This window comes from Dendrobates tinctorius, unplaced genomic scaffold (assembly GCF_039654945.1).
Source record: "Dendrobates tinctorius isolate UK_male_01 unplaced genomic scaffold, ASM3965494v1 ptg000111l, whole genome shotgun sequence".
In the NCBI taxonomy this organism is placed as follows: Eukaryota; Metazoa; Chordata; class Amphibia; order Anura; family Dendrobatidae; genus Dendrobates; species Dendrobates tinctorius.
The window spans coordinates 24,451,431-24,469,401 of NW_027361779.1; the positions used below are offsets into that span (position 1 = coordinate 24,451,431).

At 44.9% G+C, this 17,971-nt stretch overlaps 1 protein-coding gene across 3 annotated transcripts in view; it reads right to left on the reverse strand.

Moving 5' to 3' along the window:
- The window catches only part of CASP8AP2 (caspase 8 associated protein 2), a 104,091-nt gene that overhangs the window by 54,319 nt on the left and 31,801 nt on the right, over positions 1-17,971 (reverse strand). For all 3 annotated transcript variants that reach the window (XM_073589564.1, XM_073589561.1, XM_073589562.1), the window contains 3 exons: positions 14,241-14,309; positions 12,698-12,798; positions 4,141-4,215 (listed from right to left, as the gene is read on the reverse strand). In XM_073589564.1, the coding sequence (XP_073445665.1) occupies positions 4,141-4,215; positions 12,698-12,798; positions 14,241-14,309 (245 nt within the window). The remainder of the gene's footprint in view (positions 1-4,140; positions 4,216-12,697; positions 12,799-14,240; positions 14,310-17,971) is intronic.

Sequence of the window (17,971 nt, forward strand, 5' to 3'; positions counted from 1 at the left end):
TATGCATTCTTTGTACCCTGATGTTTAATGAATTTAAAAAAAAAAAAAAAAATTACCTCAGTTGGTGCAAAAGTAGTAGGAGCAACTATAAGAACTCAACCTATGTACCAACCAAACAACGGCACAGTCGTCAACACGGTACAACATTAAGGGAGGGTGATATCCCCAAAAGAAGGCTCCAAGAAAGAGATTTTACGGAAAGTACCAAAAATCCCTCTTTATCGCTTCATTGGGGGACACAGGTTACCATGGGACGTCCAAAAACAGTCCCAAGGGTGGGATAGAAATGTTGAGAGAAGGGTACTTAGGTTGGCCGGTGGGAGACCGCCGCCTGCAGTATCTTCCCACCCAAGCCTGCATCAGCAGAGGCGTGAGTATCTATCTTGCAAAATCTCACGAAGGTATGGAGGGACGACCAGGTAGCAGCCTTGCAAACTTGCAAGGCCGAAGCCTGGCGACGAACGGCCCAGGAAGCTCCCACAGCCCAGGTGGAGAGAGCCCTCACCCCCGGAGGAGGCTGTTTGTCCTAGACGCGGTTTGCATCCAAAACCGCTGAACGAATCCAACGAGTAATGGTGGATTTGGAGGCTGGAAACCCTTTCCGACAACCTTCAGAGACGACAAACAGGGAATCTGACTGATGGAAGGAAGCAGTCCTAGCAAGGTAGACTTGAATTGCCATGACCAAGTCCAACTTGTGGAGGGATCTCTCCAAGGGATGAGATGGAGAGGGACATAGAGGGGAGGATGATGTCCTCATTGATGTGAAAGGCAGAGACTACCTTAGGCAGAAAGGCAGGAACCGGTCTGAGAACTACCTTATCCTGGTGCAAAACTAGGAAAGGAGAACGGCAGGACAATGCTGCCAACTCAGAGACCCTCCTAATAGAGGTGATGGCGACCAGGAAGGCCACCTTCCATGAGAGGAGGTAAAAAGAAATATCCTGAATTGGCTCAAAGGGCGCTCAAAACAAGATTTAGATCCCATGAATCGACTGGAGACTGGTAAGGAGGCGCTATGTGAGCAACGCCCTGAAGAAAAGTCTTCACCTGGGGAAGAGAAGCCAGATCCCTTTGGAAGAGGATAGCCAGAGCGGACACCTGACCCTTTAAAAGGTACTGAGGGAAAGGCCGGAGTCAAGACCCATCTGTAGAAAACCAAGAACGGAGGGAAGAGAAAAAGTCATAGGAAACAAACTGTTGACCTCACACCACTGAAAGAAGGCTTTCTAACATCTGTGATAGATGCGTGATGACGCTGGCTTCCTTGCCTTAATCATGGTCTGGATGACTTTGTGGGAAAAACCAGCGTCACTCAGGACCGCGGCCTCAACGGCCATGCCATTAAATTCAGAGACCGAGAATTCGGGTGGAAGAGGGGCCTTTACGATAGAAGGTCTGGAAGCCTCCAGGGAACGTCCGAGAGCATGTTCACTAGCTCCGCATACCAGGCCCTCCGTGGCCAATCTGGTGCTACTATCAGAACGGGGACCCCTTCTGCCTTTATCTTTTTCACGATTCTTGGAATCAGGGGAAGAGGTGGGACAGATAAGGCATGCGAATCTGGGACCACGGAATCACAAGTGCGTCGCACCGACGGCCATCGGATCCCGAGACCTGGCTACGTATTGGGGAACCTTGTGGCTTGTTCGAGACGCCATGAGGTCGACATCTGGAACGCCCCACCTCAGACAAATTTGGTGGGAGACGGCGGGGTTGAGAGACCACTCATCTGCACATGAGCCCCTGACGGCTCAGGAAATCAGCTCCCCAACCTAGGAGACTGGCATCGGTGGTGATGACTTGCCACCGAACAGGAAGGAAGGATCTCCCGAGTAGGATCGAGTTGGAAAGCGTCCACCAGGTTAGGGATTGCCTCACTTTGGGAGGCAGAAGCACAGGTCTGTCTAAGGAAATAGTCATCTTGTCCCAGTCAGACAGGAGGGCCAGCTGGTGAGGGCAGGAGTGAAACTGGGCATACGGCACTGCTTCCATGGAGGCAATCATCTTCTCCAAGATTCTCAAGCAGAACCGAAAGGGAAGAGGGACCGGGCGCGCTTTAGGGCTTTGATCCCCTCCCGGAGGGATGAAAATTTCCCCTTTGGAAGGAAGACTCGTGCTTGGATGGTGTCGAATTCCATGCCCAGGAAAATGAGACGCTGAGTTGGATTCAGGGTCGACTTCTCTTTGTTGATTATCGAGCCGAGACGGTGCAGCGTGTCCATAGTGATCTAGAGGATGTGATCGCAGTTTCGGTGAGATGGGCCCTTGACCAGGAGATCGTCGAGATAAGGGATTATAAGAATCCCCTTTGAACGAAGGATGGCCATGACCGCCGCCATGATCTTCGTGAAGACCCTGGGGGCGGACGCCAGACCCAATGGGAGAGCCGTGAAATGCTAATGATACTCCTGTAAGGGCAAACTGGAGGAATCTCTGATGCTGCACATAAACAGGAACATGCAGATAAGCATCCTGAATGTCCACAGAGAAAAGATATTCCCCCGGCTCCATGGAGGCTTTCACGAGCGCAAGTCCTCCATTCGAAACTGGCGAACCCGAAGGTGGCAATTCAACCAAAGAGCGTTGCAGCGGGGAGGGGGGCATACCTTGCTTCTTGAATCCGGCTCCTCTTCATAGCTGAGGATCACATCAGGAGCTCTCGGGATGTTGAGGGTCGTGAGAGAAGATCCTCCTTCCCGCACCGTCTCCAGACAGTGCAGAAGATGGCGTCAACCCCTTAGGAACAAGGGGGAAGGCCACCACCAGTGACCACCGTCTTCCTCTCAACCCTCTCCAAGGAGAGGGGTGAGGAGGGGAATAGGCAAGGACTGGCCACCAAGAGTCACCCTGAAACACCCCAAAGGGGGGACAGGGGACAAAAACCTGCCAGCGGGTCCGAGAGTGGGGGATGTGGGTGATACCACACTGCTCTCTTGGTCGCTTAAATGTGGGAAAACAGGGTGAGAAATCTGCACCCTGTTACCCGACGAGCTGTAACTGAAAAACAAAGGTGAAAAGAATAATAAACACACAAAACCGGTAAAGGAAGAGACACTGCGGATCTGGTGTTAGATCCAGGTCCGCCTCCTACAGACACTAAGCAAAAACTAAGGTAATTTGTGCCTGTCGGTAGGTGTATACTGCTGGGGAGGAGCTAACTTTTTCTTATTTGCATAGTGTCAGCCTCCTAACAACAGCAGCATACACCCATGGTAAACTGTGTCCCCCAATGAAGCGAGAAAGAAAAAAGTCTAGAGGAAGCCCAAGGTTTGGATAAAACATCAGATTTCATTTCTGCAATCAAAAATCAGTTTCAAATTGAGCTTATACTGCATGTGCCATTAACTCCCTTCCACCAGCACTACAATAATGTGTCAAGTCAAGGCTTAGCCTGGCCAATATACATCAATATTATCTGTCACCTGTTCTCATGATTAGTCATAACATATGTAACACATGATTAGTTATAACATATGTGTGTATATATATCACATAAGTTATGACTAATCATGAGAACAGGTGACAGATAATATTGATGTATATTTCATATGAAAGAAGGAAGGACGGCACTCACCAGTCTTGAATAACCAATCTTTAATCTAGAAATTCAGAACATCTTCGACGGGAGAATGGGAGAGTGAGTGTAGGAGCGACGATGGCAGTTTCGCGCTATTGTGCTTCTACGAGTCCCATTCTCCCGTAGAAGACGTTCTGAATTTATGGATTAAAGATTGGTTTTTGAAGACTGGTGTGTGCCGTCCTTCCTTCTTTCATATGGACTTTCAGTATTGGATGAGCAACCGAAGAGTCAGGTTTACTTGCAAGCGTTTGTAGTACACAGATAATTATTGTGCCAATAGGTGCATTTGCGGTGCAGTTTGCTTTGCTTTGTTGTGTGAAATTGATGTATATTTCACAATTCCTCCAGCAGAATGTGGGTGACTGGATATTGGCAGCATCAGATGTTTTGCGAGGGTCTCCGGAGATAGACACAGGACAATCAGCTAATTGCTGAGGGGGGCTTCTTTCACTAAAGGGATCACCATGTGGAGTCAAGTTTACCAAGTAATACATGGCTAAATAATAGGCAGATAACAGTGAAAAAACAGACTGAAATGATTTATAATTATTGCTTACCATAGACTTCATTTCCTTCAGTCTTGCAATCAATTGTTTTATTTGTTTCTGGCACTTCTCGTATTCACCACTTAGCTGTCAGAGCAAAAAAAAAAAAAAAATTACAAAATTTAGCAAATAGAAATATTGATAAATGTAAAATATGGGTGGAAATAAAGCTAGCCTTTACCTATTAAATGGAACCACATTCATAAAGGATATGTTTGAGAGTGCAATAGAAAGGCTGGCAGATGAGAAGGCAAATCCTATCATATCCCTAGTTATTTTTCCTGTGTGCTGACATTTCTTGCTTTTTTAACAGCAACTTCTATTCTTTGATATGGATATTGGAATACACTACAATAATGTGTGAAATTACCAAATATGATATCTCTATATATAAAAATGTGTGTGTGTGTGTGTGTGTGTGTGTGTGTGTGTGTGTGTGTGTGTGTGTGTGTGTGTGTGTGTGTGTGTGTGTGTATATATATATCACCAACCAATCACGAAGCATCTTTCATTTCACCAGAGCTGTTCAAAAGAAGCTAAGCTGTGATTGGTTGCTATGACCAACAGTTTTCCTTGCAACCAATCACTAAGCATCCCTCATTTCACCAGAGCTGGTTAAAAGTAGCTGAGCTGTGATGGGTAGCTATGCGCAAGTTTTCCCACTTGACAACACCTCAGCAGACACTGACAAGGTAGGAGAAATCTAGCATTCCCAGGAACATAAGCGCCAGCCATTGTCTGTCCCCCAGAAAGGAGCAGTGAGTACATGATAGAAATGAATCCCCCCCTCCCGTGTGGTATCATTAAGTGACACACATGAATGTAGGAAAGTGCACATATTAAATGTCATGTGGATTTAATATTTTCTCAGACACTTATGCATTATTGATGTTACTGTGCTCTGATGCTGTGAGTTTTTTTAAAGTGCTACTTTCCCTATAATTCACCTGAATATACCCATGTAACACGCAATGCTTTTCCCATAACAACCCATTAAATATGATACTATACTGCATACAGATGCTGTACATCCATGAGCAACTCAGCCAGACAAATTACCTCGGATCTTAGTGAACCATGTTTCTGTGCAATTTCACTATTCTACTTTTACTGACTTTGACAGGATGATGTGGGATATTAGGGATAGTAGTCCGGTAGCTCTGGCTGATGGGATGATGTGGGATATTAGGGGTAGTAGTCCAGCGGCTGTGACGGGATGATGTGGGATATTAGGGGTAGCTGTCCGGTGGCTATGGCTGACGGGATGATGTGGGATATTAGGGGTAGTAGTCCAGTGGCTGTGATGGGATGATGTGGGATAATAGGGGTAGTTGTCCGGTGGCTCTGGCTGACGGGACAATGTGGGATATTAGGGGTAGTAGTCTGGCGGCTGTGACGGGGTGATGTGGGATATTAGGGGCAGTTGTCCAGTGGCTATGGCTGACGGGATGATGTTGGATATTAGTAGTCCGGTGGCTCTGGCTGACGGGACGGTATGGGATATTAGGGGTAGTAGTCCGGTAGCTCTGGCTGACGGGATGATGTGGGATATAATAGTGAATGTGGCTATGCGGCGTGGGCGGGGCTATATACTCAGCTTTGCACACTAACTAACCGTAACCGTAGTTAGTTACTATGCCCGGGCAGCGCCGGGCTCTTCAGCTAGTATATTATATCTTTATTTCCTTTATTGGACTGTATACATGCATTCGTCTGGATTTGTGCGGCATTGACTGTTCATTGTAACAATACCTGTCGCCTTTGCATATCTTCTATTTACCTGATGTTATATACCTATGGATGGAACGTGCTTTTTGTCCATTGTCCTCCCTTCTCGGGGCATCACTGTGGTGCGATGTGGTGTACACACGTCTGACGCCAGGGGGTTGGGCATGTCACGTGGATACATCAGGTATGCACGCGCTGCTTGTATCATTCCCATTGGCGATTTTTCCAGTCACATGACCAGTTGCCTTGACAATAAAAGTTCCTCTCAGGTTGGAAGCAAATTGTCCCCCATGATGAACTAGCATTACTGAAATAACTGTGAAACGCATGTAGGGGACTCAAGGGGGGTTCCATATGTTGGTTTGAAATTCCCTACTGTACTCTTTTTCTGGTATGTCAGGTTTCATGTTTATTATTAGTGTGCATATATTCCATGTTGCACTTTAGCACTCGTACAGATGTAACTGACTACTAAAATGTTTACACCAGATTTTGTACTCTAAGGGACTACTATAGCCCATCTTTTATTATGTTCATTTGCACCCTATAAGGGCATTAACCCTGCTTCTTGTTATAATTATCTTTTTAACATTTGTTTGGAAGATTTTTTAATGTATCTGTGATAATAAAGTTATGTTTTAAACATTACAAACTACAAGTATTTTTCTCCTGTTTTTAATATGCTATTTCATGGAGTTGTTTTAATGATGAGTTAGGACATCACATATCAATAGGTTGTACATGGTGTATTTTGGTTTAATCATTCTAAGATCTCTATATAAAGGCAAAGAGATGGAGTAACTAATGCTCGTTCCAATTCCTCATGGTTTCACCAACTTTCTTGGGGGAGCGAGAAGGCGCTAGCTCTCCTTAAGTGAGCTTGCTGTGTAGATTTGTATTGTCAATATTCTAAGTCAATATCAGACCCTTTAAGGGTGTGTTCACATTGTATCTTTTTTCAGTTTGATTTTTCTTTTTGTTAAGCAGAAATCTATCGCTTTATAAGACGCACCCCCAAATCTGTTGAAGAAAAAGAGAAATTTTTTCTATGTTAAATGGGGGTCTGTCTTATAATTCCAGTGTCCATCTTAGGCTAGTTTCACACTTGCGTTAGGAGGCGCAGCGCATGGCCGCCGTGCAGCTCTGCCCCCTGCCGCGCCCCCTCCAGTCAGCTCCTCCTATGGGAGCATGACGCTGCATGTGACCTGCATACACTATCGTTAGCATTGGGTACGCAGGCTGTGCGCTGGTACGCTTTTGCCGGAGCATGCGCCCTTTTGACAGTGCGCCGACGTGCGCAAAACGCACCGTGTTGCATTTTGGTGCGCTCGGCACACCGTCAAAAAGGCGCATGCACCGGCAAAAGCGTACCAGCGCATGGCCTGCGTACCCAATGCTAACGATAGAGTACGCAGGTTGCATGCAGCGTCATGCGCCCATAGGAGGAACTGATCGGAGGGGGCGCGACAGGGGGCAGAGCTGCACGGCGGCCGTGCGCTGCGCCTCCTAACGCAAGTGTTAAACAAGCCTTACAAATCATATATATGTCTTTCATCCTGGTATCTATTAACCCTCATCCTGGGACATGGCCCCCCTGTGCTGCTGGCACACTGGCACATTGCCCCCTTGTGCTGCTACACTGGCACATTGCCTCCCTGTGCTGCTGGCATGCACATGGCTCCCCCATCCCATCCTGGATATGCCCCCCCTGTGCTGCTGGCCTGGCAGAGCATCAAAAAGGAGGAAACACAACGTCTGGTGATGTCCATGACTTAAGGCAGTCACTGCCAACAAAGGGTTTTCAACCAAGTACTAGAAATGAACATTTTATTTACAATTATTTAATCTGTCCAATTACTTTTGGTCCCTTTAAAAAACAGGGTGGCACATGTTAAGGAGCTGAAACTCCTAAACCCTTCATCCAATTTTAATGTGGCTTCCCTCAAATGAAAGCTGAAAGTCTGAACTTCAACTGCATCTGAATTGTTTTGCTTAAAATTCATTGTAATAATGTCTAGAACAAAAATTAGAAAAATGTTGTCTGTCCAAATATATGTGGACCTAACTGTACCTGAAACAACACCTCTCGTTCCCTCTTTTGCACAGACAGTTTACCAGAATATCCGCCTGAACCCTCATATTAACTGTTTTACTGTGAGTACTGTGAGTTCTGTAAGAGTGGTGAAATTGCCTGTACTGAAACCTACAGCTCTCCGGCAGTCCATAAACCTCCTGTAGTTTTCAAAAGGTAACAACTCCTGCCCGTCCTGTACCTGGCCAATGTAACATATTCCCAAACCCTTCCAAATGTTAAAGTCCCCCATTTTGACAAACTCCGGTAGATTATAATTTTGCCATATTGGAGAGAAGTCAGTTAGATATTCTACCCCCCTAATCTTCTTAATTTCCTCCCACACCTTATGGATCAGTAAACAAGTGGGGTAGATCAGTCCTAATTTCCTAAAGCCTCCTGCTTCCAGGCCCTGGATCAGTGGGCTCCTATCTAAAACATGGGCCAAGACCTTTTGTGTTGAACCCATTATTATCAATTTCTCTCCAGCCCCTTATATGTTGCCCCTGCGCAGCTAGATAGTAAATCCAAGGGTTCGGAAGTGTCAAGCCCCCTTCATCCTTAGGTCTCTGCAGAATTTCCAGTCGAAGCCTTGGCTGTTTTTTTGCCCAAACCAGATCTCTGAAAATGGAACTAATGGTACGAAACCATCTTTTGGGAATCCAGATAGGGGCATTATGTAACACATTAGTAGCTGAGGCATTAAAATCATCTTGACCAAACGGATTCTCCCCACCACTGAGATATGCAATCTGCTCCATGTCCCTATTTTGTTTCTGAATTTCCCCACCAGTGGAATCAGACTGAGATCAATATAACTAGAAAGTGGTAGAGACACCTGAACACCCAAGTATTTAAATCTCTGAACCATCGCTAGTTTCGCACCCTCTCCCCCCAACATGAGCTCATCCTCCCCACCATCAACTGCCATAATATTGGACTTCTCCCAGTTAATGACTAAGCCCCACACACTCCCGAATGTTTTAAGAATGTTCATCACATCCAACAATGAATTTCCAGAGTCCTCCAAGAAGAGCAGCAAGTCATCTGCATACAAAGCTATTTTCTCTTCTATCCTCCCATATTTAAATCCCCTGACCGAGGCCACATTTCTAATTGTCTGTGCCAGGGGCTCCACTGCCAATGCAAAAAGTAGCGGGGACAGCGGACACCCCTGCCTAGTCCCTCTGTGAAGGCCAAAACTGTCTGACAATTGCCCATTAACTTTAATCTTCGCAGTCGGAGATGTATATAATAACTGAATCCATGAAATAAAAGTTGTCCCAAACCCTAAACTCTTCAACACTTCCCATAGATACCCCCATTCAACACTATCAAACGCTTTATGTGCATCCAACGATACCACCACCCTACGACCTCCATTGTCTGACGGCAGCTGCAAATTCAAGAATAGTCTGCAGTAGATTAATTGCTGTGGACTTATTTGGAATGAAGCCAGATTGATCCGGATGAACCAGATCCTGGATCACACTCGTCAATCGGTTAAGCCAGGACTTTAGCAAGAATCTTAGCATCCGCCGTCAGCAACGAGATGGGCCGATATGACTCAGCTAACTCCGGATCCTTACCCTCCTTTGGAGTAACCACCACCACTGCCTCCCCTCATGGACATCGGCAGCTCCCCTTCCTTCAGTGCCTCCTCAAAAACTGCCTTCAAAAACTGAGTCATTGTCATCCCCTTTAATTGCTTATAGACTTCTCCCGGCTGGCCATGCTCCCCTAGGGGCCCTATTATTGGTCACTGACATGACAGCAGATTCAATCTCCTCTTCTGTTATGGGCTCTTCCAACCTAAGTCTGTCACACTCTTTAATATTAGGGAATCTCGCCCTCTCAAGAAAATCTTTAATGTCCCCAACCAGAGCCTCCAATCCAGCTATATACAACTTTTTTAAAACTTCCCAAATTCTCCCAAGATATCCCCTGTGGTTTCCAGCAGCACTCCCTCATCCGTCCTTAATTAGTACACATATGAAGAATCTCTCTGTGCCGCCGACACCACTGAAAGAAAGTGTCCCACTTTTTCTCCCTCCTCATAAAATTGCGTTTTCTGAAAAGCTCTCAGTCTCTCCGCCTTCTCCAAGTATAACTTATTAACAGCTTCCTGGGCCCTCCTAAGCCTTCTCTGATTTTCGTCCGATGGGTCCGCCACCATATCTATCTCCGCCCTCTCCAATGACTCCACAATCAACATCCTTTAATCTAGTTTTAGATTTACACTTACTGTAGATATTTCCCGAAAGAAGAGGCCTCTCAGAAAGGCTTTCATGGCATCCCAAACCACCCGTTTACTAGTACTACCTTCAATGACCTGCCAGTATTCTTTCATCTCCCTTTCTATGATGTCCATATTTATATGTTCAAACAATAAGGGGTGCACTTTTAATCCCATCCACTCTGTGTATAAGGGACGTTAATGTGGTTTTACAGAATTTAACCAAGTCATAAATGTCATGCAGCGTGGGCTCCCCGCTTCATGCTCCACTCCAACTTCCTGCTCCTGGCACTCTTTCTCCCCCTCTGACTCCCCCCCCCCCCCTACTTCTTCTTCTGAGTCTTCATCCTTATCTATTCCAGACTCTCCATCATTCTCCCTCCTCCCCTCAGCCATCTCCTTCGCAGCTCCCTCCACCCAGGCATACTTTTCCAGCCTGGCTGCTACCTCTAACCTCCTTGCGTAGGAGGCCTTGGCGGCGTCTGCTCTCTCCCTCGCCTCAGTGCTGCCGGCGCCATCTTGAGCCTGGTTCCCTGCTCCCGTCGTGGCGTCCTGCTGTCTTTTCCGACCCATCACGGCCGTTCCTGGCAAAGCTACATGTCAGGGTCAGACTCTGCTCCCTTCCCCCACCAGCAAAGATCAGTCCCGGGACTCTGGAGGGATTTTACTGCAGGATAGAAGGTTTTGCACAGCGGAGGAACGCCAGCAGCTGTTCCCTCACATCAGGTGCCAGGCCACGCCCCGACCTATTCAGATTTAAATGGACTTTGAGGGGGCCTATATATTGGAAACTCCCAAAAAGTGATAACATACAAAAAACTGCAGCCCTCAAAAGGTTCAAAACTGCAGGAAATTTTTACACAAGAATTAATGCAAAGTGGAATGAATTTTAGATTTTCTCTCTAAAATCTTGCTCTAAGCCCCAAGCTTTTTTCTTTTGCAAGAGGTAACAACTAAAGTGGACTACACAGTTTGCTACAGACTTTCTTACAAGCGAAGCAATACCCCACATGCAGTCAAATAGTTCTCTTTGGATAAATGGCAGGGCTCGGAACGAGCACAATGTGAATTTTGCATCACACATTTGTCTCTCAGAGATAGATTGTCATATTTGCAGAGCCCGTGTGGTTCAAAAGCAACAGAAATCCCCCATAAGTGTTTTTTTTTTTCTTTCTAAATGACACCCGCTAATGTATTCATCTATGGCAGTATTGAGTAGTTTGATACTCCATTTTTTATGCAGTTAAAGCAAAACAAGTTTAAGAAAATAATTAAAAAAAAGCATTTTTTTCACTTTCACATTCATGAATCTTTTTATACGTTCTGAGGAACACACCTCACATTTTATTGCACTAGCTTTTGTAGTAATTGTCAGTGTACACGTGGTACCCTTGGTGAATTAATGGCATCATTAGCTTTCAAACAATTTTACCAGGGATGACAATTATCTGGGGGCTGTTTGGTGGGTTTATTTGGTGGTCCTTACCTTCATAAATTAGAAAGGTGCATGTATACTCTGTTGTGCTCTTGCACATTTTGTATAATTTTACACTGTATTTGGTACACTTGTAAATGCATTAGTTACTTTGCTGAGGCAGCATGATTAAGGGTGCATTGACACCTGAAACGCGTAGATGTCAGGACTATGCTGGAACTAATACACCCATTATCTCTCCAGATGTTCTTTGTATGAATTTTATTTCAATAAAAGAACCTATTCGTTGACCTAAATCCCTTTTCTCCTTATTTGCACATTTTGGCCGTGGCAGAGCCAGTATCTGAGTTCCGAATGGATTTGGGGAATTTTTATAGTGAACTGAAATCATTACTCCATTTCCAAGAAGTTATATGTCCTTTCTGCAAGTATTTTCTACAAGGAAGATGATTGATACAAGCCAAAGAGAAGAATAAAAAGATAGAAGATGACCAAGTATTTTTGTGTGTGCTTTTTTAAGTGCTTCTGCCACACTAAAAAAAGCCAGTGTTTTTGTTCAAGACAGAGTTAAAAATATTTCAAAAAGGCAGAATAATGTTGGAAAAATGGCCAAAATGTGCTAAAAAAAAAAAAAACCCAAACCATGCAAAGCATGCTTAATAATAATCTTTGTTTACATAGCGCCAACATATTCCGCAGCGCTTACATTTTCCGCAGCGCTTGCTTAAAAAGTGGTTAAAACGTACTCAAAAGATGATCTAAAGAAATGGGGGGACAAAAGGACGTTTTTACTTGCTGGAAACAGATGTAATGTGAACATAACCTTATAAGAATTGCAACATGAATGACAATTACCCAAGCCAGACACCATCTACTGACACATATTGTAGGTTTTGGAGTGAATGCCCCCTCATCATTGTAGAACACAGTTGCTTTGGATGAATGCAATGCTTTCACCCCACCTTAGATTAAGGGGAACTGACTCTCCCAAAGGACACCCACTGTGTATGGAGTCTTACTAGCAATACTACATGAGAAGCAAATTAACTTCCAATAATAGAGATTTTTCTCAATTTGACTTCTAAGAAATAATTCCTACATCATTGAATGACGTTTCTTTAGCAGTTCCTTCCTCTGTCAGGATTTCTTCATAAAGGTCTAAGCAGTTTCTTGAAGGACTTCTTTTTTCAACTGTTTGCTCTGAAAGAAAAAATATGAAGTGTGATATCTATAATAAAATTATGACTTAGCGGGAATCTTGTCAGCAGGATTGTGCACAGTAACCTACAGACACTGTCAGGTTGGAGCCGTTATACTGATTAAAATGATACCTGGGTTGGTGAAATCCGTCTTGTGGCTGTTGTTTAATCTGTATTTGCAGTTTACAGTTAATGAGATTCTCGTGCTCCGGGGCGGCCTGTGGTGGTGGTGGTGGGGGGGGGGGGGTGTCTTCATGTGGTGCTCTGCTTACATAACATCTGCATGGCTGATGACAGGTCACTGATCTGACCCCTATTTACATACTGGATAGAATATTGTGCAGAAAAAAAATTCATCAAAATGGTGACGGTCCATTAGCATCTATAGCGTTCCGATAGATACTACTGTGCAGGTGGCAGCCTGCACAGCATATTGATGGAGAACAAAAAAAATTTCTCCATCAAAATAGCACCGCTGCAGTAGCATCTATAGGAACACGATAGATGCTACTGCGCCGCCATTCTGATAATTTTTATTTTTCTCCCTACAATACCATATGACTAAATCATACAATGGCTAATATGCATGTTTACATGTATCATGCTATGCCGCTGGCGCCATTTTGATGAATGTTACTCCCCCCCCCCACACACAACAGATATGCAGTATGTAAACTAGGGGTCAGGTCACTGAGGGATCAGTGACCTGTCAGAAGCCATATACATGAATACCTAAGGCCTGTTTCACACTTCCGTTTTTGACCAGTCAAAATCCGCCGATTTTGCAAAAAAACGGATCCGCCATTTTTTTTGGCGGATCCGTTTTTTTCCCCCATTGACTTGCATTAGCGGCGGATCTTGACGGATGGCCATCCGTTGGATCCGTTTTTTTGCGGATCCGTCAATTTTTTTGCGTCCGCCGAGAAGCCTAGACGGACCATGTAACGTCTCTCTCTCTCTGCAGCGGTTCCTTTAAAATTCTTCATTCGGCGGATCCGTAAAAAAAAAAACGGATCCGGTGGCATCCGTTCACATCAGTTAGGAACGGATCCGCTTTTCCGCCTTTTTGGCGGATTTTAACTTACACAAAAAACTGAACTGTGAAACAGGCCTAATCAGAGCACCACATGAAGACCCCACACAGCCCCCGCCCCGAAGCATGAGCATATCATAAACTGAAAGTAAGATTAAATAACCACAAGATCGATTTCTTCAACCAAGGTATCATTTTAATCAGTAAAACGGCACCAACCTGACAGCGTCTGTTTACTGATCACAATCCTGCTGACAGGTTCGCTTAACAGGGAACCTGTCACCAGTTTTTCCCCATACAGCCTACAGCCACCGCCTTTCAGTCCCATATTACCACATTCTATGATACTGTATACGACTCCAATTCACACACAAAAAAAAGTATGCCTAGCAGTCAAATAGAAGGATTACCTGTTAAAGTTGTTATGTCCAAACCATCATATATGTCAACTGAACTTGCATCACTTTTTGCAGGAGAAGCTGTAATAAAGAATTGTATTTTTAACTGTCAAAGAAATAGAAAGACAACAATATCAGGTCACATTACATCAGTATGTACCAGTAGTGCATCTGTATTGTAGACCCGTACTACAAACTGGCTGTCATACAGCGAAGAAACCAAATTACAAAATATAAGCCCCTTTATAATATGAATGCACCATTATTTTACCACTTTCTGTAGACTTTAGTGCACTCTTCCATCCACAGAATAAAAGCCCGATAAGAGCTAGATATAATCATTTTTTATAAGCAAGTCAAGGACTAAATCTAGAAATTATGGTTTGTTCCAAAGGAAAAAAATATAGTTGCTGTCACTATTTGTTACAGCTTGTAGAAATCCTATGAAGAACAAAGGGTTAAATTGCTGCTAATAAGTTCCATTTTTGGTTGGTGGCCAACTAAAGCTTTACCCTCTTAAGGGCCTGTCACACTAAGCGATATCGCTAGCAATATCGCTATAACGTCACTGGATTTTGTGACGTTATAGCAATAATGCCAGCGATATCGATATGTCTGATACTTACCTCTGATCGCTCCCCCGCTGCTGATCGCGCGAGAACGTCCTGAGCAGTTTCATGTCGTCAGCTTCCTGCTGGGGCGACGAGTGGGCGCAGGCAGGAAGACGTCAGGATCGCCTCGTCTAACAGGTAAGTAGCGACCCCCGACCCCTGCGATGTCGTTGGTGAGATCTCCTGTGTGGCAGCCCACTAGCGACCACTTAGCAATGCACCAGCGATCCTGACCGGGTCATATCGCTGGTCGGCATCGCTGGTACATCGCTAAGTGTGACAGTACCTTTAGCCATGAAAGCATGGTTAAGTGAGTTTTATCCTATTATGTAAATGAGCGGTTAAGATCTATGGTCTGGACACCGAACTGCATAAGAATCTGCCTCCAGAGCTTATCTTAAGTAGAAGGGGGCACTACCAGTGTGATGTGTAATGGCCCGCTCTCTGCTCTCACTTGAGAACTGTGTGTGATTATAACTTACACATCTGCAAGTTCCTCTCAGTGGTTCAGCTGCCATCTCACAGGCTGACACGGTTGCAATACAGCAGAGCTCTGAGAGATGCACCAAATAAGTTTGCAATGAGGCAAAGTTAATTTCTCCTCTTCAGTGTTAGTAACATGTCTCACACAGGTAACGCCCTCTTTTATTCAAAATAGGTTCTAAATGCAGATCAGTGTCCAACCCATAGCTAGGAACAGTTAATTTACATATTATTCTCTGGAATATGCAAATTGTCTTTTCAGAGTGTTAGAAGATTAGAACTCTAGTGCCACCTATTGGAACTACCAATCCTAAAAGTCAAAGGCGACCCTTTAACGAGCCTTGTCACATGACTTGGGATAAAAGCCAAAACCAGAATCTCAATTTCCAGACACTGTTTCGAGGTACTGCTCCTCGTCAGTGCAAAGTGTGAGAACTGGCTTGGCTGTGAGAAGCGTCCGACTGGGATTCAAGAAATATTTTTTCTTCTTGCGTAGAGTGACATATGCATGAGCATTGCGGCTTTAAGTCTCCTCCTCTCTGCATGCTTAAAATGTCACTATCCGCAAGGAGAAACAAGACGCTTCTCACAACCGCGGATATAGTTGACAGACAACACTTAGTGGTCGTAACCATGGATGCCTAAGCTATTACAATGCCGTACATGAGGTAAACAACATAGCAAATCTGAAGAACTATACTAAATTTCAAATTGGAGGTATTTGCTAATATTATACCTACTACATATTGGGATAGGATCTTGGAGATGGGAATACCCCTTTAAGTAGGCTCTTAAGAGGCATTATTACAAATTGTGTGCACAAATTACTTTCTAGGGCATTAATATTTTTAAAGGGGAAAAATGTAACCTCCTGCCAGCAGGCGGCCTGCGGGCAGGTCCTCGGAGTCTGCAATGCTCGGGCAGCCGTATCATGCCAGCTGCCGGCCCTTGCACAATACGTAGCGTTCATTAAAGAAAGCTGCCTGCACATGAATGATGACGTCATCGGGGTGGGCGGAGTTAGCGACCAATGCGCTCCCATCGTCTTGTCCCGGAAGAGGAGCTGCTGCAGTGCTAGAGAGTCCAGCGCAATCTCTGTGCCAGCAGCTCTGTGCCTGTCTGCTGGTGATCTGTGGCCCTCAGATATGTGCCCTGTGACCTCTGTGCCCCAGCTGTGTCCTAATATGATCTCTGTGACCCCCGCCCCCCCAACTATATGCCCCCGTGATCTCTGTGGCCCACCTATTATGTGCCCCCAGGGACATATATACCTCAAGTGCTGTCTGTGCTTCCTAGCGATGTATATAGCCCCTCAGTGATGTCTATTCCCCCCAGCCTCCCTGATGCTGAATATGTCCCAGCATCTCCGGTGATGTCTATGCCCCTCTTGTAATTTATATGACCCCAGAGTCTCCTGTGATGCATATACAGCAGTCTCAATATTTCCTATGCTATGCATGTACAGAAGTCCCAGCATCTCCTATGTGATGTATATACAGCAGTCCCAGCGCCTCCAATGTGATGTACAGACAGCAGTCCCAGCGTCTCCTATGTGATGTACAGAGAGCAGTCCCAGCATCTATGTGATGTACAGAGAGCAGTCCCAGTGTCTCCTATGTGGTGTATATACAGCTGTCTCAGCATCTCCTATGTGATGTATATGATTTACATAACTTATGACAAAGTCGACTGCTCTCTTGGCCAACACAAACCTGGAAAAGCAGCTGTGAGAATCAACATGATCAGTATCACCTAACATCACAGCTGCTCCTGTCATCACATTAAGGGCGAGTTACTCTAATTGTTTCAATATATCAGGGTAATTTTCAAGGTGATCATTTTTGTGTGGCCCCCGAATGATAGTAGAAATTTCCAAATGGCCCCCGACTGGAAAAAGGTTCCCCACTCATGATCTACAGTCATGGCCAAAAGTTTTGAGAATGACACAAATATTAATTTTTACAAAGTCTACTGCTTCATTTTTTCTAATGGCAATTTGCATATACTCCAGAATGTTTTAAAGAGTCATCAGCTTAACAGCAATTACTTGCAAAGTCAATATTTGCCTAGAAAATGAACTTTATCCCCCAAAACACATTTCAACATCATTGCAGCCCTGCCTTAAAAGGACCAGCTAACATCGTTTCAGTGATTGATCTCCAGCCCTGTCCTCATCAACACCCACACCTGTGTTAATGGAGCAATCTGTCATGATTAAGTAAGAATGACTCCACTGGACACTTTAAAAGGAGGCTGGTGCTTGGCATCATTTTTTCTCTTCTGTTAACCATGGATATCTCTAAAGAAACACGTGCAGTCATCATTGCACTGCACAAAAATTGCCTAACAGGGAAGAGTATCGCAGCAAGAAAGATTGCACCTCAGTCAACAATCACATCATCAAGAACTTCAAGGAGAGAGGTTCCCTTGTTGCCAAAAAGGCTCCAGGGCGCCCAAGAAAGACCAGCAAGCGCCAGGACCGTCTCTTAAAAGTGTTTCAGCTGCGGGATCGGGCTACCAGCAGTGCAGAGCTTGCTCAGGAATGGCAGCAGGCAGGTGTGAGTGCATCTGCACGCACTGTGAGGCGGAGACTCGTGGAGCAAGGCCTGGTCTCAAGGAGGGCAGCAAAGAAGTCACTTCTCTCCAGAA